This window comes from Microtus pennsylvanicus, chromosome 5, assembly GCF_037038515.1.
Source record: "Microtus pennsylvanicus isolate mMicPen1 chromosome 5, mMicPen1.hap1, whole genome shotgun sequence".
In the NCBI taxonomy this organism is placed as follows: domain Eukaryota; kingdom Metazoa; phylum Chordata; class Mammalia; order Rodentia; family Cricetidae; genus Microtus; species Microtus pennsylvanicus.
The window spans coordinates 49,215,768-49,241,592 of NC_134583.1; the positions used below are offsets into that span (position 1 = coordinate 49,215,768).

Here is a 25,825-nt window from a genome sequence, read left to right on the forward strand (position 1 = left end):
AGATTCTTGAATAAAACTGCCATGGAACGTGGGACTTTGTGCAGTGATTCAGAACTGATCATTTTTAAACAAATTTAAAACATAATGACATAAGGCTATAAATGACTGAACAGATACAATTTCCAAGTTCAGTATTGCTATTTCTCTCATTCTTTCCCCCCCTCCCCGTGTGTGTGTGTGTGTGTGTGTGTGTGTGTGTGTGTGTGTGTGTGTGTGTGAACATGAAGTATCCCTGACACTGAATTCTTGAGAAAAATGAGTTTTTCTGTTGTGGAATATTAGTTGAAGATGTATACATTCATTTATGTTATAGAATGTTTGTTTATTGATGCAATGATGTGCTGTATTCTTTTATGTTGCATTTGTTTAACTGTGTGAAACTGTCTAAAACACCTGATTGTTCCAATAAAAAGCTAAAAGATCAATAGCAGGGCAGGAAAAAGGATATTGGGTTGGCCAGCAGAGAGAATAAGTAGGAGATATCTGCTAAGAGAAGATGGGGGAGTGAAAAGAGAAGGAAAGAAAGATTGCAGAGGCCAACTACTCAGCTACACAGCAAGCCACAGAGTAAGAAGTAAAGAAAGACATATAGAAAGGTAAAAACCAAAGAGACAAAAGATAAATAAGATAATATAAGAAAAACTGAATAGAAATAAGCCTAGCTGGGCATTCATAGGAAAGAAAAAACTTCCATGATTTGGGATCTTTGTGGCAGGCCCTCCGAAGAGTAAAGTGTTAAAATATAACAATTACATCATTCTATTTCAGTTGTTCTTTATTCCTCATTTGAATATAGACTAACAAAAAGCACAAAAGATATGTTTGTTACAAAGGAAAAAAGAAGTACTAATTTTTACAGTTCATTCATCAATTAATATTTGCTATTTTATATGATGTGGTACATAAAAACATTTCTTCCAAAATTTAAGCATAATATATGCATTTCTGTCATTCATATTATATAGCTGCTGTAAAAAATAGGTTGAAATATTGTATTCCATTCTAATATCTGTCTAGTTTTCTTTCAAGGCAGAGTGCTTGACGTAAATGGGATCTGTAGAATATATCAGAGTTCAGTCTTTTGGGGCAACAGAGGATGCTACAGCCTGTGCCATTTTATTTGTTATGTTTCTAACAGTCTATTCTCTTTCATTAATGGCCAAAGTGAGCATAATTGTGCTGAGCAGAAGCAGCCCTCAGCTTTGCATGCTGATGTACCTTTTCCTCAACCATTTGGCTTTTAGGGTACTCCTTATCAGTCACAACTATCATGCAGAAGGGCTTTCTCAGGAAGGAAATAATTATCCCTGTGCCAGACTGTGAGGCCCACTCTGTCCTATAGTGACATTCAATCACCTCTGCTCTACTCCACACAGATATCCTGTACAGTCTAAATCCTTCTAATGGGAGCCTTCTACCTAGGTGGATGCAAATTCTTAGATATTTACTGGTTGTTGCCTCAATCTGTCCTTCGGTGGACCAAATAAAGTTAATCATATATTCTCTGACTATTCATCACTTTCAAAGCTTTCTTGTTCTCATGACTCTTCTTCTGAAGTCATTCAAGCAATATCTTCAGGCTTCATCATTATGGTCATTGTATTTATCATTGTTCTGTATTATGTCTACATCCTTCTCACCATTCTGAAAATACATTCAACTGAGGGCCACCAGATTTCCTTCTCCACCAGCACCTCCCGCCTTACTGCTGTCACTCTGTTCTATGAGATCATCATATTCACTTGTGTGATGCCCAAGCCCAGCTACTCCATGGACCAGAACAAGATGTTGTCTATGTTCCACATGATGATCCCTATGTTAAAACTCCTAATCTACAGCCTCTGAAACAAAGGTGATAAAGAGGCCACGAGAATTGTGGCTATTTCTCACTGGTAGCCATAGATAACTAGAATTTTAAACAGTGTAATGAGCCCTGATATTCCAGGTGAATAGACAGTATAGCATGTAATTATACAGCTATATCTATGGTGTTTTAGAGATAAACTTTACAATGTATCAAGAACATCTTCATTGTAAAACATAACTTTATGAAAATTGCAGTATTCCCTTTGCTTTTCCCTTTCATCAGCCACCAGAATCTGCATTTCTGAGCACAAATGTTACTCATGGGTTCTGTGTTCTTCAAATGCAGCCTTTAGATTTGGAACTTTGATTTGAACCTTTAGAATCATTTGTAATCCTTTGATGAGAATAATATTGCCACCCAAGATTTTCACACACACTCACACACACACATGTTCTACTCCTGGAACACAGTTTCCCCTCCTGCATTTCCTTCCATTCCTCTCTCCCACATCACCTCCCTCCTCAATTCACTTTTCCTTTGTTTCTGTTCAGAAAGGGGTAACATATTTGAACAAGTCTCTTTGTAGTATGATGGAGCATTCTTTTGATATATGCCCCAAAACGGTACAGCTGGGACTTTAGTTAAATTGATTTCCAGTTTTCTGAGAAAAATGTCATACTGATTTGTACAAGTAGTTGTACAAGTTTGCACTCCAGCCAGCAAAGGAAGAATGTTCACCTTGCTTCACATTCATTGGAGCATGAGCAATCACTTGTGTTTTTTTATCTTAGACATGCTGACAGTATAAGAAGAAAGCTCAGAGTCATTTATATTTGCTTTTCCTGGTTGGCAGAGGATGTTGAACATTTCTTTAAGTGTATCTCTGCCATTTGAGATTCTTCTGTTGAGAATCATCTATTTAGATCTTTATCCTACTTTTAAATTGCCTTATTTGGTTTTTCAACATCTAGTTTCTTAAATTGTTTATATAGTTTAGATATTAATCCTCTGTCAGATGTGTGGTTGGTGAAGATCTTTTTCCATTCTGTAGGCTGCCATTTTGTACTATTGATAGTGTCCTGGGCCTTACAAAGCCTTTCACTTTCAGGAGGTGCCATTTATTGTCAATCTTAGTCTGTGTTATTGGTGCTCCACTAAGTTGTCTCCTGCACCAATGTGTTCAAGACAATTCCCCACTTTCTCTTCTTTCAGGTTTAGTGTATCTGGATTTGTGTGGATCTGTGGTCTCTTAGGGCTGAAAGACATTAGTCAGGGCACTTTTTAAAAAAGAAATTTAGGATTTCTGTTGACAAGTCAGGTGTGATTTTAAAAGGTCTGCTTTTCTATGTATGCTACTTAACTTTTTTGCCACTTTTAATATTCTTTCTTTGTTCTGTATGTTTAGTGCAGGGATTCTTATCCAATCTATTTCTTGTTCTGTAAGTTTCTTGTACCTTTATAGAAAAGGCCATTTTAGGCTGGAAATTATTTTTTCTATGTTTTTTATTAAAATATATAATTTGGTTTTTTTAACTGGGATTCTTCTCCTTTTCCTATTCCTATTATTCTTAGGTTTGGTATTTTCATACCCAGATTTCCTGAATATTTCATTTCAGGAATTTTTTAGTTTTATTATTTTCTTTGATTGATGAATCTATTTCTTCTATCATATCTTCAATACCTGAGATTTTCATCTCCTGTATTCTGTTGGTGATGTTTGCATCTGTTCCTGCTTACTTACCCATATTTTTCACTTCCATAATTTTCTCAGTTTGTGTTTTCTTTATTGCTTTTATTTCCATTTTAAATTCATTTCTTCTTTTTTATTTTTATTTTTATTACTTTATAAATAATACCAATCAAAATTACCACTTCCTTCCATCCGCCTATTTCCTTCCTGCCCCCTACAGCCTCTCCCCTCTACCTCCAGTCCTGAGAGAGGAAAAGGTACCCTGCTCTGTGGGAAGTCCAAGGCCCTCCCCTCTCCATCCAAGCTTAGGTAGGTATGCATCCAAATAGAATAGGATCCCAAAAAAACAGTACATGCAGTAGATACAAATCCCAGTGCCATTATCATTGGCTTCTCAGTCTGCCCCAATTGTCAGCCACATTCAGAGGGTCCAGTTTGTTCCCACGCTCGTTCAGTCCCAGTCCAGCTGGATTTGGTGAGCTCCCATTAGCTCAGGCACACTGTCTCAGTGGTTGAACCAAACTCTCATGGTTCTGACTTCCTTGCTCATCTTCTCGCTCTTCTGCTCTTCAACTGGACCCTGGGAGCCCTGTCCAGACTGAGCTCCCAAAGTTCATTTCTTCTTTAAGGACCTCTATTATCTTCATAAAGTTGTTTTTAAGGTTTCTTCATGTGCTTCAGGTGCATTGTTCAGGTTTTGTTGTTGTCTTGTTGTTGTAGAATAGCTGTCTTCTTGGGGTGCCCTATTAATCTTTTTGTTATTGATTGTGGTCTTAAATTGGCATTTAGGCATCTGTGTTTAGGTTGATTATAGGTCTAGGTGTTGATTCCTGTGTTTGCCTCTGTTTTCTGCTTCCTCTCTGGTCTTCTGGCCTAGGTGGACAAGGGTTCTGCTGCCTAACACATCTTCAGGTCTAGTAGGATGTCTCTGCTGGGGTTTGAGATGGTGTTTCCCTACCTCTGCCAGAGTTGCCTCTATAGTTGCAGTACTTGTGTGACCTGTAGTGTTCTAGGTACCTTCTTGCCCTCTGGGAATTTTAGCACAGCGTGGCCTCTAATGCAGCAGGATTTTTCTGTTGAGGCTAGAGTGTCTAGATCCAGCCAGGCCTCTAGTACCGACAAAATCTTCTCCCAAAATTCTAGACCAGAATATGGACCCCAGGATAGGGGGAACAAACCGTGGCTATTGGCATGAGTTTAATAAGCCTTGCAGACAGTGGACAGTGACTTACCTGGGATCCCTAATTTGGCCTATCCTCCAGTAAATTCAAAGTTTGTTGAAATTGTTGACCCAGATATGGAAACACGGAAGAAGGTGCAATCTGCTCTATTGACTATTTCTAAGTAATAATAATATTTTGTATTCTTGCCTATAAAAGTTGTGTGTGCCTCAAATCATCATTCAACTTGGCATCTCCTCCATCCCTATGTCTACTAAACTGCCTAATAGAGCATGTAACATCAAGCACTGAAATACTAAAAGAAAAATCAGTACACATAAATGACAGAAACAAAAATAGTTCATTTAATGATTGATTTAATATTTTAAAGTGTGAAATAACCTAAACCAAATAGCTACTTGAATGATTTACCTAAGATAATAGTTATCATGTACCTCCCATAATTACCATACTCACATAAAAGAGAAAACAAGAGATCACTTGAGATTGACAGACTCCTTGAGAATTGTGTTTATGCAAAATGAACTGCTCAGTAATCACTAGGAATGAGGTAATGATCCCTGATGATTTGAATACATACTTGAATCCAGAGCACTAAGGGAATCTATCCCCAGTGACAAACAATGACAGTGGAGACAACTTCATAGCTATAAAATCATAACATTGAATTTCTTACTCTGAAATGAATTCTTATACCAAGAGGTAAGATTTTTTTGACGTTGTTGATAAATGAAGATATTTTATTCTTTGAAATGTACTGATTTTATAAATCATGGCAGAGTGGGGAGACAAGTCAGATGGAATCAAGCAATTATGTAATATAAGGGGATAAAAGAACCAAGATTTCATAAAAATCACCTTATAATTCTATAAGTAAATATTCAGAATGACCAGGCATAAATAAGTTTTCAAACTTATTCCTTGTTTATATACCCATTGGTAAGACCAGAAAAACATCATCTTCAAAGGTGTGCACAATTAGCATTCAACCAAAAGGCTAACTTGCTCTCTGGCTTTGAAAAGCTTTGGAGGCTCACGTGAACTCATTCCATTACACTCCAGTTAAAAATCACTGTGATTTGAAAAGGATTTGCTGTATCTAAAAAATTAATAATAATGTGCTAAGCATTATTCATATTTTATATGATGGTAAAATTGATATTTTAAGTTAATTTAAAGAGCAATGGTCTATTTTCATGAATCTAAAATGTTTAAGGAGCTTATAACAAAAGTTTTATTTGTAAATTTAGTGTGATCTTTATTTAGTTTTGCAGATTTTCTGAACAATATCACCAACAAAGTAACTTTCTGTGTATTAACCATAGAAAAGCTGAAATGGTATTCTTCATCTGTCCCTAATTTGTGTATGCTCTGAATAGCATAACCACATTCAATTATGGTGTGGTTACTAAAAGTAATAGATTAAGCTCAACTTCCCTGGTGTTCATATCTTGTTTTTTTTTAACTTTGTGTATATGAGGTTTGCCTGTCTGCAGGTATGTGCACCATATGCATGCCTGGTGCCTGGGAGGACCAGAAGAGACATTGGGTGCACAGAACTGCACAAACAAACTGCTGTGAGAAAACATGTGGGTTCTGGGATGAAACCCATGTCATCTGTAAGTGCAGTCAGTGCACTTCATTTTGGAGCAATCTCTCAAACCCCATAATATATATATATATATATATATATATATATATATATATATATATATATCACTTAAAAGAGTTTTCTGCTGTAAAATAAAAATTACAAAAGAACTAAATGCTATTTCATAGAAATTAGAAATAGGAATACATACAAGTTTTTTAAATCCTGTGCTGCTCTTTCAGTAAATTTAATAAATTTATCAATCAGTTAAGTCTTCATTACGTAACTGTATTATTTTTAGATTTAAATCCTCTGTTATACTTATAACAAATACATTGTTATTTTAAGCAGATAAATGTTATTTTTCTATTTATGTTTATTTTCTATTTATTTCTATGAAGGGAATAGTGCAGGTAACATAGCATAGCTGCGGATGTCAAAGGACCAGGATTTGTTTCTCAACTCCCACCAGTGAATTCCAGGACCTCAAGCTCAGGTCATTATGGTGGAAGAACATTTACCTCTCAATCTATCTCTCCACACTGTCTCATGATTTCAAATATTTAGCTTTAATTACAATTAGAAATGTTTTAGTATAAATAAATGTAAATGAAATTTACCTATTATTTGCATAATATTTCTAGAATTTTTCATTAAATAATTTGAAAAAGTTCCTGCATAGAAATGTATAAACAATGAAAACCCTAAGTAAAACATACATTGTTGGTTCAATTTTGAATAATATAATAGTTTTTATTAAATAAAATAAAGTGTCATATTTATAAATACCTTCTTAGAGTATCTCTATAACAACTCTCTGTTCTGACAGCAACTAAACTGTTCCATGGCTTTCCTGGAGGACGGGAACCACACTGCAGTGACAGAGTTCATTTCATCAGGCTTAACAGATGACCCAGTCCTTAGAGTTGTCCTCTTCATCATCATCCTGTGCATCTACCTGCTGACCATATCTGGGAACCTCAGCACCATCCTTATTGGAATCTCTTCTCAGCTCCATCACCCCATGTACTTTTTTCTGAGTCACTTGGCTTCTGTTGAAATAGGCATCTCATCTTCTGTCACCCCCAATATGCTTGTTGGCTTCCTGGTAATGAAAAATACTATTTCTTACCTTGGATGTGGCATCCAGCTCAGCTCAGCTGCTTTCTTTGGGTCTGTTGAATGTTTCCTTCTGGCTGCCATGGCTTATGATCGTTTTGTGGCAATCTGCAACCCTCTGCTTTATTCAACCAAAATGTCCACACAAGTCTGTATCCAGTTGGTTGTAGGATCTTATATAGGGGGTTTTCTTAATGCTTCCTTTGGTACCCTTTTCTTTTTATCTTTTCTATTCTGTGGACCAAATAGAATCAATCATTTTTTCTGTGATTTTGCCCCTTTGATGAAACTCTCCTGCTCTGATGTCAGTATCTCTGGAGTTGTTATCTCATTTTCTGCTGGTTCAGTCACTATAACCACACTGACTGTGATAGCCATATCATATTTCTATATCCTCATAACCATCCTGAAGATGCGCTCCACTGAGGGACACCAGAAGGCCTTCTCCACCTGCACCTCGCACCTCACTGCTGTCACTCTCTACTATGGGTCTGTCACCTTCATCTATGTGATGCCAAAGTCCAGCTACTCCTCAGACCAGAACAAAGTGTTGTCTGTATTCTACATGGTGGTGAACCCCATGTTAAATCCCCTCATCTATAGCCTCAGAAATAGTGAAATGAAGGGTGCTCTGAAAAGACAAATTCATAAGCAAACATTTATAAAGAATAATCAGTTGTTTTGTAAAACTTAATATAATAATGAGTATCAGGAAGACAAATGTGACCATTATCTCAGGTTTGACTATTAGTTTTCTTATTACTCCTTTTACCCTAATCTCCTGTTTTTCAACTATATATAGCTATTTTATTTTATTGTATTTCTCTTCTATATATTTTAATGTGTCTTTGACAGTCTTATACAGTGTATTTTGATCATGGCCACTGCAACCCTTCTCAGTCCTATAACTCCATCTCCTACACACCTAACATATGTGCTTCTTTTGTCCTACTAGACTGTGATACATGTAAGTGTACTGCTAATTTTAATTAGTCTTAACAATAAAAACCCAAAGTCAGATATTAGGAGGTGAAAGCTGAAAGATCAGAGAAACCAGTCAGCCACTAGCAACTGCTTCTTACCTCTGTGAAATCCTCAGACTGATTTGGCCATCTTGTCTCTAGGAATCCTCAGATTTAATACCATCTCTATGAAACCTCAGACTAAATCTGAATGCTGTATGAATTCCTACCACCTTTAAGTTACCCGCCCACTTGGGCGTGGCCTCCTATACTATTTATGCCGATGTAAAGCACATGTCTGGCCTCTTTTCTGGCTGCAGGATTAAGTTGCTGTTCCACGTTCCAGCAGAGGATTATGATCTGTGAACTTACCTCTAAATAAATAACCCTCTATTATACTCAATTCTGAGCTAGTGTGGGATTTCTTTTAAGCATCCTTTTTCGCATGAGTTCTTGTCTACTCTGGCCTTATATTCATCTCTCTGCCCATCCATATCACTTCCTATCTTCACCTCCCTAGTCCTGGGATTAAAGGTGTGAGCCCCCACCACTTGGAACTGTTTCTCCTTTAGACTGATTCAATCTTGTGCAGAGCATGGTAGCTTTGAACTCATTGAAATATGTCTGCATTGTCTCCTGAGTGCTGGGAACAAAGATGTATGCCACTACTGTCTGACCTTTATGGCTAACTATTGTAGCTAGCTTGGTACTCTGATCTTCTGGAAAGGTTTATTTGTTTAAGCACAAACAAAATACCACCAGATTTCCCTTTTTTCTAAAGAAAAATAATGTTATAACTAATAAAGGAAAACTATATACAACAAGTATAATAATTATATATAATATATAAAGGCAATAACAAATTCAGAGAAAGTACTCTAATATCCATCCTATCTTAATGAGTCCTAAGTCTTGTACCTAATTCACTTTTTATATAACTTGAAATAGAAAAATTATCTTTTTAATATCTCTCAGCTTATTCACTTTATAGCTCTTTAGAAATTTTTTTCTCTGAATCTGGTAACAAGGAAAGCTTTAACTATAAAACCTTCAATTCCTTCAGAGACATGAGAAGGAAATAACATTACTTGAATAAAGAATTACTTGAATAAAGAAGTGCAAGCAAGCAACTTCCAAAAATATGAGAAATGACAGAAACAGCTGGCTGTTTAGATGCTCACCTAAGGTTCCTCTGTTATGTTGGAGCATCTGTCTTTGGCCTACAAGCCTAGCATATCTGAAAGACTATTCTTCCAGAAAACCAATACAACAATGAGGACCCTAAGAGATACATACAAGAATCTAGTCTACTTGGAAAGTAATAAAAGACAAGATCTCCTGAGTAAAGTGGGAGCATGGGGCCCATGGGGGAGAATTGAAAGGGAGGGGGAGGCAGGAAAGGGAGCAGAGAAAAATGTATAGATAATAAAATCAATAAAAAATAAAAATAAAAAGAAGACTTTTCTATGAAGCAGGATTTTTGAAGGACTGTTCAACCTTGTTTTAAAAAAAATTTGATAGTCATTCTCTTTTGCATCCTCCTTGTCCAATTTGAACAGCATACCATCAGTAGCTGAGGTAAGAGTACTTTCTTGCCCAGTGGTTTACTTTTACCACAAAGAAGACAACCTCCATGTGGAGTTTCTTTGATGCCATTACCTTCTCTGAAGAAGATTTGTGATTCCAGGAACAAAAATGTTTCATTGTCATAAAAATGAAACTTATGTTTTTTAAGACATCTTAAATGTCATATTCTACAGATCTCTGAAGTGTTTGAAGACCACCTAAAGATGTACCTAAAATACATCTGTTTGATCTTGAAACATACCTAACATGACTAAAAATTTTATTGTAATAGGTGACTAAGTACTAACCTTCATTTCTTTATTATCCTCAATTTTTGGCCATAATAACTTTCAAGGCCCAAAACTTTGCATTAAATTGTTAAATGAGTTGCATAGGCACAATACCTTGAACAAGATTAGAAATGTATGTATGGTATGTTCTAACAAAAATAATCTTAACTTTGTATCAATATAAAAATTCCATCAGTTTACAATATTTAAAACCAGCAGTTGCTTCTTTGGATTAACAGTGGGTTCAATAATCTACCTTTTAATCTTAATTCTATATACCCCATTTTCTTTTCAGTTTAGATTCAATAATCTACCATTATATCCTATTATATCTATATTGCCCATTTTTCTTTTCAAAACAAGAATGCTGAATCTAAACCCCTCTGTTCAAATTGTTCTATGATCATTGTAACTAACTTCCTTAAACAATATCCATATTTTTATAATAACAAATATCCATAACCCACTAAACAACCAAAAATCATGCACCCTACCTCTTGGGAATGTAGACATCATGTTCTTAAATTTACTTACTTCATTCTGGGGCCAATAACATTTTTAGAGGATTCTGAAAAGAAAGGGTTTTGTTTATTGTCAAGTCCTGGCAGAGGCAGCAGTATCATTAGTTGTCCAGTCTCTACAGAAGAGAAAGTCTCAAGGACAAGTCTCAGGTCCTGGCTAGAATAGTCTGTGAGGCTTCATCATTTCAGCAAGCAACTTCAAAATGATCCTAAGCAGTTTGTAGTCCAAAGCTGATCTTCAGAAGGTGTTTTTCAGCTTACTGGTGTTGTCATCATCCTAGTAGAATTGTTGTTGTGGAATCCAATCACATTTTTGGAAACTTCAGAGATCACATCAGGCCAGGCTATTCCTTTTCTTGGTAATTTTTTCTGGGTAGTTTTTCCTTCTTTGAATGCTTATTTGTCCAAAGGTCTTGATTTTTTTTATTTAATTGGAAAAAAAATAAAAGCAAAACCCTTCTCAAACACTAATTTTGGGGATGTTTCCTTTCGGCAACTTTTATCTGATCAAGTGAAAAACATTTTTTAGTTGTATAAGTTCATTTAGATTGAGTGATCACACTGCTTAATGAACTATCACCTCTTCTAATAAAGAGTTTTCTCCACACTTTCGAATACCTGATTAGTGACAAAGAAGCAAAAAATATCAAAGGAAAAAAGAAAGCATATTTAACAAATGGTGCTGGCAAACTGGATATCAACATGTAGAAGAATGAAAATAGACCTATATCTATCACCTTGCACAAAACACAAGTCCAAATGGATCAAAGACCTCAACATAAAGCCAGCCACACTGAACCTTATAGAAGAGAAAGTGGTAAGTACACTTGAATGCATTGGCACAAGAGACCATTTCCTAAATATAACCCCAGCAGCCCAGACACTGAGAGAAACAATTAATAAATGGGACCTCCTGAAACTGAAAAAAAATCTGTAAAACAAAGGACATGGTCAGCAAGACAAAACAACAGCCTACAGAATGGGAAAAGATCTTCACTAAGCCCACATCAGACAGAGGTCTGATTTCCAAAATACACAAAGAACTCAAGAAATTGGTCATCAAAAGAACACATAATCAAATAAAAAAAATCGAGTACAGACATAAACAGAGAACTCTCAACAGAGGAATCTAAAATGGCTGAAAGACATGTAAGAAAATGTTCAACATCCTTAGTAATCAGAGATGTGCAAATCAAAATGACATTGAGATTCCATCTTATACCTGTAAGAATGGCCAAGATCAAAAACACTGATGATAACTTATGCTGGAGAAGCTGTGGGGAAAAGGGAACATTTCTGAATTGCTGGTGGGAATGCAAGCTGGTATTTCTCCTTCGGATGTCAGTGTGGGGATTTCTTGAAAAATTAGGAAACAACCTTCCTCAAGACATGTTTAGCTTAGTTTTTGGCACTAATACTACTATTATTAAGCATAGGCTTCATTTTGTGGAAATAACCTTAGGCCCAAGTAGGTGTTTGATTACTTCCATGTGCCACTATAGTACTAGTAGACATGCCTTGCTAGGCTGATGGTTAGTTGCACTTATAAGTTTCACAAAAATTGTCTACAAAACAAATATAACATTTATAAATATCATATTATGATATTAATATTTATAAATTTTAATTCCTTCCATTCACATCAAAATAGAATTCAGATACTTTTCTATCTTCCATGATCCTTATGTTGGATTAACCTGACTTCTTTTTATTTCTTGGGATTATCAGGATCAGTGTATTTTTATTTGGGAGATGTTAGCCCACTCTCCATATACCTATTTCTTCTTTGGTTTCCTTACCAAATATCACTTACCCTATGGAAATTTCATTGCTATCCTACCCAAGCTGAAAGCACTCATTCCCCACCACAGCTAATTTTACCCCCCATAACACTTGCAGTTATTCTTCTCCATGATGTTCTAAGTTTTACAAGGTTGGTTCTTCTCTAGTGTACTAGAAAGTACTGGAGTAACGATTCAATTTCTTGAGAATTATTTTATTCAGTAAAATTTCTCTAGTGTCTACTTGGTCCTATAATACAATAAATATTCAATATCTAGATGTAATGGTTTCCTCAGTGGTTATCTTGTGTCTCGGTTTCCTCAATGGTTATTCTGTGTCTACCTATAAAACAATTCCACTTTCTCAAACAATATTCAAAATTAAAATTAAATATTCAGAAATAAATAATTTCAAGTCATGAGGCAGACACCTTTTGTTTTGGATGCCTTTTTCCTGTCTTCTTTCTAAAGAGTCCTCAAACATGCCAAGAAAGGAACTATAAATCTTCACAGATATGTAAATTAATGTTTTCTACTAATCATTAGTACTTTATTTTCAATTGTCAAAGCTCAGAAAATACTTGATATAAAATATAAGAAACAGTTGAATACTCTGACCTTAGTGATGTAGATTCAGTGTTTATGGGGAGGCTAGACTATTTGTTTAAGAATTTGGTGAGAGTTGTATATTGTGGACTCCCATTGTAAGTATGTGTCTTAGTTTGGGTTTTTCTTGCTATGAAGAGACACAGCAGCTCTTATAAGGAATATATTTAATTGAGGGAATTGCTTACCATTTCAGAGGCTTAGCCCATTATCATCACGATGGGGAGCATGGTAACTTTCAGGAAGACATGATGCTGGAGAAATAACTGAGAATCCTACATCTTGCAGACAACCAGAAATTGGCCGATGAACTGGACAGTATTCTGAGCACATGAAACCTCCAAGCCCACCCACACAGTAACAATTTGCTCTAACAAGGCCATGCCCAGTCCAACAAAGCCACACCTCCTAATACTGCCACTTCATATGATATTATGGGGAAAACTTATGTTCAAAGCACCACATTCCACTTCCTGGAATGGATTTTGTAATAATATCATAATGCAAAATGTATTTAGTTGAATGAACATAAAAAGTCCTTATAGTCTACAACAGTCTTAACAATGTTTAAAAGTCCAAAATTCCAAGTTTCTTCTGAGTTCTGCCTGCCTTTTCCAGTAATAACATCAGAAAAAGTATCAGACTCTAAGTACCCTAAGGGTGTCAAGGAATATACATGGGAGCCCATACATATGACTGATCTAAAAGAAATTAAACAACCAATTGTAGCTTACAGACTACATTCATCTTTCATTTGGGAAATGGTTAAAACGTGGGCTTTCAGTAGCAAAGCCATGCTTCAAGATTGGGCTCAGTTAATCTCAGCAGTTCTAGAGAGTGGACCACAATTGCTTTGGGATGCTATTTAAAAGAGGAAGCAAGAATTTTAGAGCAACAAGAAAAAAGAAAGGGACTTGAGATTTCCCTAGATCAAATTCTAGGTGAAGGACTTTACTCTAATCCTCAGGATTAAGCTCTTTAAGATGACCTACCTTGTCCCTATGTACCACAGCAGCTTTAAAGGCTTGAATCAGGATTCAGGAACCAAGAAAGAGAGTTGAATCATATCGTAGGATTAAACAGGGTGAGAGAGAACTTTTTAGTGACTTTTTGCAAAGACTAATTAGGGCTATATGAATAGGGGTAACTGACCCAGAAGCTAGACGTATCATAATTGAATCTTCAGCTTAAAAGAATGTCAACATTGAGTGCAATCAAGTCCTTGGGCCTTTAAAGATTAGATCAGCACCCATGGATTAATGGGTCTTGCATACAATGAATGTTGAGACACAGTACAGAAGCAAGGGTAGGAGAAGCAATTTCCAATGGTAAGAGAAGACATCAGAATACTAGACATTTTAATTGTGACAGAATGGGACTTCTGAAAAGGGACTGCGGACAACAGATTCCTAGGAATAATGCCTCCTCTGGGAATGGCAGAAATAGGAGGACTCAGCCTCCAGGTATATGTAGGAGGTGTAGCAAAGGTGAACATTGGGCCAATGAATGTAGGTCAATGACAGACAAGGCAATTTGATACCATTGGGAAACGCTGTGGGGTGTGTCTTGCAGGCCCCCATGACAAATATGGTCCAGTTATTCCCAGTTACTGTGGAGAACGTGTCTTGCTAGAAAAATTAAAAAATCTAATGCTGGCTCTAAAAGGCAACACTGGTCTGAAAGATGGGTTAAATATAGAGGATGAGTCAAAAAACTCTAGTAGGAAAGAGGAAATGTACATTTTGGTAGGCTTCTATAAATGATCAATGACCAAAGCTAAGAGTTTGTATAAATGGCATTTTTATTGAAGGCTTATTAGACACAGGTGTGGATGTAAGGATCATTACTCCAGAATCTTGGCATCCAAATTGGCCTCTTCAAGAGGTAGATGTTTAGTTCCTGGGAATTGGAACCCTATCTCAAGTAAAACAAAACACAAGATGGGTTGAATGTATAGGACCAGAAGAGCAAATAGGAGGACTAAGGCCCTATATAGCCAATATTGCAGTGAATTTGTGGGGTCATGATCTATTGCAGCAATGAAATACCCAGATTAACATTCCGGCAGCCCCAAAAACTTATGTTTCTGAGGAAAATATTAGAAGATGTTACAGATAACGGACACCAGCTATTCAGGCTATACAAGAACACAAAGCAATTGATAAACCTGCAGAGGTACCAACAGCTCTAACTTTAAAATGGTTAACTGAAAAATGAATATGGGTTAAGCAGTGGCCTCTAGCTGAGGAAAAGTTGCAGGCTTTAGAACAGCTGGTACAAGAGCAACAAGATGTTCAACATATAGAAGAATCTGCTAGTGTGCCAATCTGGCTGGCTGTATAATAGTGGGATCAGGAGGTGTGCCCAGGCCAAACACTGGGGCTGGACACGGGATCAGTATCCAAAAAAGAGTGCTGAATTTTGTTGCAAATGCTTAAAATGTAGATAATAATGCTGAAGGGTTTAGGCAATGTAGATTCTCTGGTCCTTGAATGCACCCAAGTGAACAAAGCATCCAAGATGTGCCAGTGAACTAAAGAGCTCATTGCCAGATTAACCCATTCATGAGCTACCCCTGCTACATTGAGATGATCCTCACTGATAAGGATCAAATGTTCTACAGTAAGAGAGGAGGTTGAACAGGAGAAAAAGATATATCAGAAGACACTGAGGAAAGAAAAATTTATGGCATTGTAGTAAATTCAGCATAAAATAAATGCTGATAAAAGTTTTTTTTAAAAAAATAAAAATAGTTCATACTTGATAAAATAGAGCATTCACCTTATCTCTGGCAAAATGGGCTTATGACTCTTCCATTAACTGATGCTTGTGACTCCTATTATGGTATCAAGGTCTATGCCAGTGTTTACGTTCTCAGTCTCTACTAACAAGTGCCTGGTATGGAACCATCTTAGATGGTATAACCCACCCTCTAACTTATACATCTCCAGCTCCTGAGCTTCCCTTACCTACTCCCAACTTCTCTTTTCTCTATAACTCCACCATTTTGCCTATGCATTCTCTTGGTTCTGCTGTGGACTCAGCTCGCTTTGTCCCTTTCTCCTCTTCCCTCTTTTTAATCTTCTTTTCTTACCCTACCCCTCATCTGCTATTCTCATTATCTAGTTCAGTCCAATTGTCTAGCTCAGTTTGGACCTTACCAGATATTTTTGGTTCTGCTCTTTTTTATCTCTACAATAAAACATTCTCCGCAAGCATACTAAGGAGTGATCGATTTTGTGTATTCCTTCAAAGGTGAAGTAGGCTTTATCCTAGAGAGTCAAGGATAGTTCATTATATAAAATCAATAAATTATTTCATCATGTACAAAAATTGAAAAAGGTATTTTAAAGATTGAAGTATTTTAATATGATCTAAACTGAAACAAATATCAACTTGTTCAAATATTTACCTAAGATAATAGTTATCATCATGTACCTCCCTTAAGTGCCAAGTGAAAGTGCACCAATACTCACATACAGGAAAACAAGAAATCACTTGAGATTGACAGGCAACCCCTTGGAAATTAATTGTTTTGTGTGAAATTTAGTGCTCAATAACAACTGGGAATAAAGTAATGAACCCTGGTGATTTAAATTCACACTAAAATCCATAACCTCACCAGGGACTTATCCTTAGTAATAACAGTGCAGACACCTTTGTAGGTATAAAATCATAGTGACTTCGAAGTTTCTACTTTGAAATGAATTACCACAAGAGGTAAGATTTTGACTTTGTTGGTAAATGGGATACTTTATCCTTTGAAAATGTACTAAATTTACAAACCATAGTGGAGAAACAAGTCAGATGAAATAAAGCAATAATAAAGCAGAAGGAAAATAAACACAAATTTATTGAACCACCTTATATGTCCATAGTGAATTACTCAGAATGCTTGGGCATAAAATTGAGTTTTCTCTTTTTATTTTATTGAAAATATATTCTTATCTCACATACTACATCTTGACTAGTTTCCCCTTCATACACTCTTCCCAGCTCCCCCACGTTTTCAAAGATTCCTTATTAATGCAGACCAGAAACATGAGCTTCAACTTCTACACCCATATCATTCAGCCCAAGGCTCAGAAGTTCACTAGCTTTTAAATGCTTTGGTGGCTTACTATCAATGAATATCATGTACAAAGCCCTGCTTAGTTTATGGACTGAATGTTCAGTGTCATATGCATCACCGCAGACAAATGAGAATGTAAATATAGAATGTGAGGGATTATAGTCAATCTGTGCTATGACAGATGAACCTCCACAAACCTCCTAACTTTTTATTTGAGTAATTACAGATTAGTGTCCTCTGCTGAATATCATGTGAATTTATTCCATCACACTCCTGTTAGAAACCACTGTGACACTGGAAAAGCATCTGATGTGTTTTAACAAAATATTAGTAATATCATGATAAATATTATTCATATTTTACATGCTGATGAAATTGCTATTTCAAGGTACTTTAAGGAGAAATTATCTATTTAAAAATGTTTAAAATATTTAATGAGCTTACCACAGGAAGTTGTATTTGCAATTTGAGTGTGATCTCTGTTTTATTTCTTCTCAGTTCTAACAAGAAAATTTACATTTTTTAAAAGTTAATTAAGACATGAACTTACTTACAGAAATTAATAGACTTTGTAACAAGTGTCACCAGCAAAGCACCTCTCTATGTATTAACCATTGGAAAGCAGAAATGCCACTCTGATGTCTGTGCTTAATTTGAATGTGCCTTCAATTTCATGGTCACCCATAATTATGTGCGGTTACTTAAAAAGAATACTCTAAATTCAACAAGACTAGTGTTCATATCTACTGCAACTTTAAAAGATTTGTAATTTTGAGTCTATGTTTATGAATGTTGCCTATGTTATGAATTTGTATATACATATTTGCACCACATATATGCCTGCTGTCTGTGAAGACCAGAAGAGGGCATTAGGTCCCCAGAGCTAGAACCTCAGACTGCTGTGAGAAACCATGTGAGTACTGGTGATCAGACCCTGGTTCATTGCAATTGCAAAAAGTGCTCTTAACTATACTGAACCATCTCTGAAGCCCAATAATTTTGTTAATTATTATATAAATCTTAGAAAACTTAAAATGCATTTCTGTTATAAAATAAAACTGATAAAACTGTAATGCTATTTAATGGAATTAAGAATAGAAAAATATACGATATTTTTAAATCCAGTCCTGGTGATGTAGTAAGCATTTAATAAAAGTTAGTCATCATTTAACTCTTCAAATTGTCTTCTCTTACATTTTGTTATATTTATCATTAGTATATTGCTATCTTCTTAAGATTTACATTATTTTATATTTATTTAAGGATTTATTTGAGTGATGGGATTGTTCAGATAACAAAATAAAAGTTATTTATTCTTTGTAATAAATACTTAACATTTCTACTTAAATTATTTTGAAGGAATTATTGTACACAGATGTACATATTATGAAAACCCTAGTAAAATGTTCATTGTAGGTCCAATTTAAAAATATATTTATATATTAATTGGTAATGCTCTCCATGTATGATTAAATGAAATGAAGTGAACTATTTATAAACCCTTTCCTGTAATGTGTCCATCACAGTCTGTTCTGTCAGGAGCTACAGAACCCCATGGCTCTCCTGGAGGAAGGGAACCACACTGCAGTGACAGAGTTCATTTTATTGGGCCTGACAGATGACCCAGTCCTTAAACTCATCCTTTTCACCATCATCCTGTGCATCTACCTGGTCACCATGTCTGGGAACCTCAGCACCATCCTTCTCATCAAAGTCTCTTCCCAGCTCCATCACCCCATGTACTTTTTTCTGAGTCACTTGGCTTCTACTGACATAGGCTACTCATCTTCTGTCACACCCAATATGCTTGTCAACTTCCTTGTAAATCAAAGTACCATCTCATATCTTGGATGTTTTATACAGTTAGGCTCAGCTGCTTTTTTGGGGGCAGTTGAATGCTTCCTTCTGGCTGCCATGGCTTATGATCGCTTCATAGCAATTTGCAATCCACTTCTTTATTCAACCAAAATGTCCACACAAGTCTGCACCCTGTTGGTTGTAGGATCTTACATAGGCGGTTTACTTAATTCTTCCTCCTTTGCCCTTTCCTTTCTTTCTTTTGTTTTCTGTGAACCAAACAAAATCAATCACTTTTACTGTGATTTTGCTCCTTTGGTGGAACTCTCCTGTTCTGATGTTAGTGTCTCTGCAGTTGTTACCTTTTTTTCTGCTGCATCAGTAACCATGATCACAGTGTTTGTCATAGCTGTCTCCTACACCTACATCCTCATCACCATCCTGAAGATACGCTCCACTGAGGGCCGTCAGAAGGCCTTCTCCACCTGCACCTCCCACCTCACTGCAGTCACTCTGTTCTATGGGACCATCACCTTCATCTATGTGATGCCCAAGTCCAGCTACTCCACAGACCAGAACAAAGTGGTGTCTGTATTCTACATGGTGGTGATCCCCATGTTGAACCCCCTCATTTACAGCCTCAGGAATAATGAAATTAAGGGTGCTCTGAAGAGACAGCTTCATAAGAAAATATTTTCTTAGAGCAGTCTAATGTTTTATAAGACTTCATATAATAAGGATAATTATTCAAAACCAATGGGACCTTTAGCTCAAATTTGGCTATTAGGTTTCCTGCTATAACTTTGGCCCTCATCTCTGTTTCTCCGATTATGTATAGAGATTATATTTATTGCATTTCTCTTTTTATACTTTAAAATATGTCTTTGAAAATATAACACAATGTATTTTATAGTGTCCTGTTTCTCTCACGAGGCTTCTTCTCATAATGCCCTCTTATATATACCTAATTATTATTTTTTTTGAAACCTAAACTGTTCTACCTGTACAGACTTAGATATTATGCTTCCCCTGAAACATGTAAGGCTACACCATTAAAAATGGACTCACCACCTGGAAGATAACAATTGCCAACACCTCAGCTAAAGGTAGACTTCATGCTCATGTACCCTCTCCATGCTGGGACATTGTATGATTTGACCTTGTCCATACTGACAACATTTATACATAGCTGCAACAGTTCTGTTGTGTCCTGAAAACATTGTATATTTGTAGCTATCAACCAGCTCTGGCTCTTACTATCTTTCCAATCACTCTATTACAGTGATTCCTGACCTTGGAGAGAAGGGCGTATGATACAGATATATTATCCAAGGTCTCTAATTCTCCGCACACTCACAGTTATGTCTTAATCACAATCTACTGCAAAAAGAAGTTGTACTCATGAAGGTTTGGAGATGAACTAATCTGCGGATTTCATGATAAGTCATTTAAAATTCAGTTTAATATTATATCCATTCAGGGAAATATGATAATGGGTTCTTCCCTACGGCCAATGTCCATTACAGCAGAGATTTGGGCCTTGAGAATTATGTTAGCTGTGAATTTTTTCATGCTTTCATTATTTAAGTTAGCCTTAAATCCAGTAAGAAGGTTAATGTTTACTCCCATAAAATTTGTGCCATATAGCACCAGTAAGCATATCTTTCCAGAATGTGATAATTGTACTTAAGTATTCACAAGAGAAGTTGTCTGTACAACACATTTAAAAATGCAGTTATAGCCGGGCGATGGTGGCGCACGCCTTTAATCCCAGCACTCGGGAGGCAGAGGCAGGCGGATCTCTGTGAGTTCGAGACCACCCTGGTCTACAGAGCTAGTTCCAGGACAGGCTCCAAAGCCACAGAGAAACCCTGTCTCGAAAAATCAAAAAAAAAATCAAAAAAAAAATAAAAATGCAGTTATATTAGTTCACTTCTATTTCAAAAGTTTAATCCTTTCTTTTTATGTTAGATAAACCCTAGAGTTTTAACATGATTCTCACTTTACATTACCCTTATTTACATTTTAGTTCCTGAGGTTATTAACTTGAGTGCAATTGCAATTTTGAATCTGGAAGCTTTTTGCCCAATCTTCACACCTACAAGTCCTTTTTAATTTTCTGCTTAAATATCACTTGCTCCAAGGGACCACCCAGTCCTGCCACAACGAACTTTTCCTTTTATATGAGCTCTATTTATTCTTCTCAACCATCTTCTAAGTTTACACTGTTTCTTCTTCTCTAGTCTATTCTTCAATGAAGTAAGATTATCATGAAAACTGTTTCATTCAGAAACATATCTGTAATGTCTACTTGGTTCTACAATACAATAAATACTCAGCAAAAACATCCAGATGTAATCAATGTCTCAGTGTTAATCCTATATCTACCTGTAAAGTAATTACAAAGCTGATACAATGTTCCTGAAATAATTTTGTCATGAAGAAAGACACAATTTGTTTTTGATGCCTTCTCCCAGCAATCTTCCTAAACTATCCTCAAAATGTAATGAATAATCCAGAAATTTTCATTTATATGGAAATTATTTTTATTACTGATAATTAATTTGTTATTTCTCAGCTATTTATGCCCAGTAAATACCTAATGTAAAATTTAGAAAACAGTTGAACATTCTGACCTAAGAGATATGGATTCAGTGTTTATGGGGAGGGTAATCTTTATGTTCAAGGATTTGGGGCTTACATGACTAAAGTTCTAAGGAATCATGTAGCCAGATGCTTAAATTTTTACCATATATTTTTAAGTGTTTGTGAAGTGATAAAGTATAGGAAGGAACTGTTTGGAAATGTCAGTATATACCTCCCAACATAAGAGCTATGAAGATGAAGAAGCATAGGCTTAGCAGGTAAAGTCATTGCCACCATGCCTGATAATCTGACTTTGATACCTCGTATCTACATAGTGGAAAGCAAAAACTAATTCACATAATCTGTGTTCTTAAGACTTCCCACCGGGCAGGGAATACAGACTGCTCTTCAGACTGGAGAGGGATAGGGAAAGGAGTGGGGGAAGGGGGAGAGAAATGAGGGGAGGGGAGAGGAGTGGGAGGAAGGGGAGGGAAATGGGAGGCGGGGAGGAGGTGGAAATTTTTTCAATAAAAAATAAGTAAATAAATAAATAAAAAGAGGCGACTGGATGGACTAGAAAGATGGATTAGTGATTAAGAGCACACACTACTCTTACAGAGGACCTGGGTTTTGGTCCCAGAATTCACACTGTGGCCTACAACCATCTGTATTTCCAAGACAGATAGATTTAGATTCAGCAATTCTTTTGCCTTCTGTAGGAAATATGAATGTACATGGTATATATACATGCTGGCAAAGCACTCATACAAATAAAAAGTAAAAGAAATTTTTAAAAAAGGATAAAGGAGATATTGGAGAGAGCTTATCTATGTGAACTTAAGGAAACTCCCTCTTTTACCTGGGTCTTGAAACTTACAGTGTCTGTTCCTATGATAACAATGATCACAATGTTAGTAACAAATTGTGCTTTTACATACACTAGTCTCTGCTTTCCTACTTAATTTTGGAACCTAAATAGGAGAATAGTGTGGATCACAAAATTCATTCAGCACATCTGGGCCATAAGAGTTATGGCACTCTCAAAAATTTGTCTACTAATATTTTTCCATCTTTAATGTCCTTCCTTGTTTTCAACTGATTTACAAAAGTGGTTTACGTGGTCTCTTCCTTCTGGAGATCATGGGTGTTAATATTCTCTAAAGACATCTAATCACAACTACATTGCGTGCACCTTTTCAGTGCAGTAGTTTGTCCATCCACCGGTCTCAAAAATGACAGAGACTGAGTATTAATTATGAAACCTCATCCCTAGCTTAGTTTTGTTCCTAACTACTTCTAATAACTTCAATTAATCCATATTTTTAAATCTACATTCTGGTACAAGGTTTATTAAGTCATCACCAGACTGACCATCCTGATTCTTCTAAGTCTGGCTGGTGACTATGCTTTTCTCCTTCCCAGAGTTCATTCTCTGGCCCAGTGTCCCATCTATCCCTCCCAACTAGCTATTGGTCATTAAGCTTTTAATTACACCAATCACAATAATATATCTCCACATAGTGTACAATTAACCCACAACATTTATTCTTTTTTATCTGAATTTAAAAAGGGAAGGCTTGAACTATAGAGCAGTAAAATTATATGCAATATGAACAATTACCAAGTTAGAACTGTATTCACAGTGTCCAGCCCATTCGCATTTGGAGGAATGGCTCTACTCTCCATCTTCTGTTGATGAGTTCAAAGTTTTATACCTAAACCATTTCCTATAATTACTTGTAAAACCATCTTAAAAATATCTTTTTAAGGTAGAATATTTTCTTAGAGAAACAAATTAAGATTTTAGATCTCTCAGCTTGATACATTTTATACTGCTTTTGTGAATTTCCTTTTTGAATTTGGCAACAAGGAAAACTGTAAATATAACTATCTAGTCTTCAACCCCTTCAGAGACCCAAGAAGAATATAATATTACCTGAGTAAAAAAACCCTCTAAAACTAAAGAAATGACTGGGCTGGTTTCTCAAAGGTTATTGACTGAAGGAGTGGAAGAAGCTCCCGCAGCAAATTTTCTTTAGAGTTAGCACTAATATCTACATTCATGAGACTACACCGGGCTGCATTAAAATTTCATCTGCCAAGGGAATTAAATCAAAAATCTTCATTTTAATCTCAGGCAAATTCTTCAAAAAAGGCAGAAAAAAGTCTACACCAAAATACCAGAAGAATAATCTCTAGGCAAAGTACTAAAAATCTTCTCTGAAACTTCTTTGGTGAGCTCCCAGAGTTCGAAACTCTTAGCCCAACTATCTTCCATGCTACTGCTAGTATGGCCCATTAAGCAGTGCTTAAAGCATTCCATTGTTTTCCAAACCCAAAGAAGGAAAACCTAAATTCTCCAAACAAACACATGATCAGGCCTATCACAGCAATGCCCCAGTCCCTGGCACTAACTTCTGTCTTAGCTCGACAGACACCATGATGTCAGCAAACTCTTAATTGAGGGGGCTTTCTTACACTTTCAGAGTTTTATTCTACTATCATAAGGATGGGAAACATACAGCGTGGAGGCTGAAGGTTAGAGGAATAACTGAAAGTCCTACATCTTGCAGGCAACAGGAAGTCGACTGACACTGGCTGGTATCCTGTGTGTATGAACCTCAAAGTCTGTCCACATAGTGACAGTCTTCCTCCAACAATGCCATACCCATTTGAACAAAGCTGCACCTTCTAGTAGTGCCTCTCCCTGATTATGGGGACCAATTACATTAAAAATACCATAGTGGATGAGGGTGAATATGTGACTAAGCTTTAGTAGTATTTATTTTACAAACTTGAGTGCCCTTGTGGTGAGCATGAGCATAGATGATAAGAATAAAAATGTTATATTGGATTTTTCCTTTGATTGCTATGTAATGTTCATCCTTGTCTCTTCTGACTAGCTTTGTTTTGAAATCTATTTTTCTAGATATTAAAATGGATACACCACTTGCTTATTAGGTACATTTACATGTGATATCTATTTCAACCCTTTACCCTGAGCTAATATTATTCTTAATGTTAAGGCTTGTTGCATAAATGCAGCAGAAGTATACTTCCTGTTTTCAAATGCATTCTGTTACTCTGTGTCCTTATATTGGGGAATGATATTGGACATATTAAAAACCAATGATATTTATAGCTCTCAAGCTCTCACATTATTATTATTATTGATATTGGTGGTGGTGGTGGTAATAGTGGCGATGGTGTTTTGTATGTGTGTGTGCTTGTGCATGTGTGTTATTTCCCTTCTATTATTTTTTCTGCATAAGATTTTCTATTCTCTGTGTTTTTAGGGTTGCAATTAACATCTTTAGGCTAAAATTATTCTTCTATCACCTTCTGTAGGGCTGTATTTGTAGATAAGTAGTGTGTAAAATTGGTTTATCATGGAATGTATAATTTTTGCACACTAGTTGGTTAGGCCAAAGAAACAGGGAAGCTAACTGAAGACATGCACTGCTCCCACCTCTTCTCCAAATTCAATCTCCCAGTATCATCACTAGCTCTCGACCCCGTTCCCTTCCCAATTGCACCCATCTACTGTGTATCTCATAATTTTACCCTTCTAAACTCTCCCCACTAGTTATTACTTTATCTCAGCTCCTAACTCCAGCAGGCACCCCACACTACCCCAAAGGACATTCCTGAAAGGGAATCAGGTAGGTAGACTTCAGATATTCACTTTCAAGTTTCCTTGTGTCTCAGAACCAATCACGTGAATGTCAACCCCAGCTCTGTAGTAGAAAACTGTTGCAGTTTTTCCGAACTGCCTCCATTCATAATCAATCGCAAAAATCTTCACCTCTAAGCTTCGTTCTCTCGCTCCAACTCTTCCTCTCTATTCTCTTCCTCTCTCACTCTGCCCTCTATCTTTCCCCTCATAGCCCAGTTCAGTCTTCTGGCCTGGTACAGTCTGAACCATTCTAGATGCTTCTGGCTGTGCACTTTTTCATATCTGCAATAAAACTTTATCTTCAACCATACCTATGACTGTTCATGACATCATTTCCATTCATCTGCTGCCAAAAACACAGGAGTGCTATATTTTTGTTCCTTCTTAAGGGACTCTTCCTCTTCAAAACAGGTGGCTATTTTGACTCTCTCAAGATATATACAAATCATTTGTTTCTTCTGTCTTGTGCAACCCACCATATTTAACTCAAATTTCAGAGTCTGCCTCTTCAGCTATTTCTTTCATTCACCTGCTATAACCATTCTGTCTCTCTCATCTACTCAGAGAGTGTCTCTATATC

At 36.3% G+C, this 25,825-nt stretch overlaps 2 protein-coding genes across 2 annotated transcripts; both read left to right on the forward strand.

Moving 5' to 3' along the window:
* Nucleotides 1-7,113: 7,113 nt before the first annotated feature.
* On the forward strand, nt 7,114-8,082 carry LOC142850901 (olfactory receptor 5P76-like). The gene has a single exon (XM_075974804.1). It carries the CDS (start codon nt 7,114-7,116, stop codon nt 8,080-8,082), a length of 969 nt encoding a protein of 322 aa, XP_075830919.1.
* A 10,658-nt stretch (nt 8,083-18,740) lies between these two features.
* Nucleotides 18,741-19,685, forward strand: LOC142850902 (olfactory receptor 5P69-like). Its single transcript, XM_075974805.1, has one exon. The coding sequence runs from the start codon at nt 18,741-18,743 to the stop codon at nt 19,683-19,685; it is 945 nt and encodes a 314-aa protein (XP_075830920.1).
* Nucleotides 19,686-25,825: the final 6,140 nt, after the last annotated feature.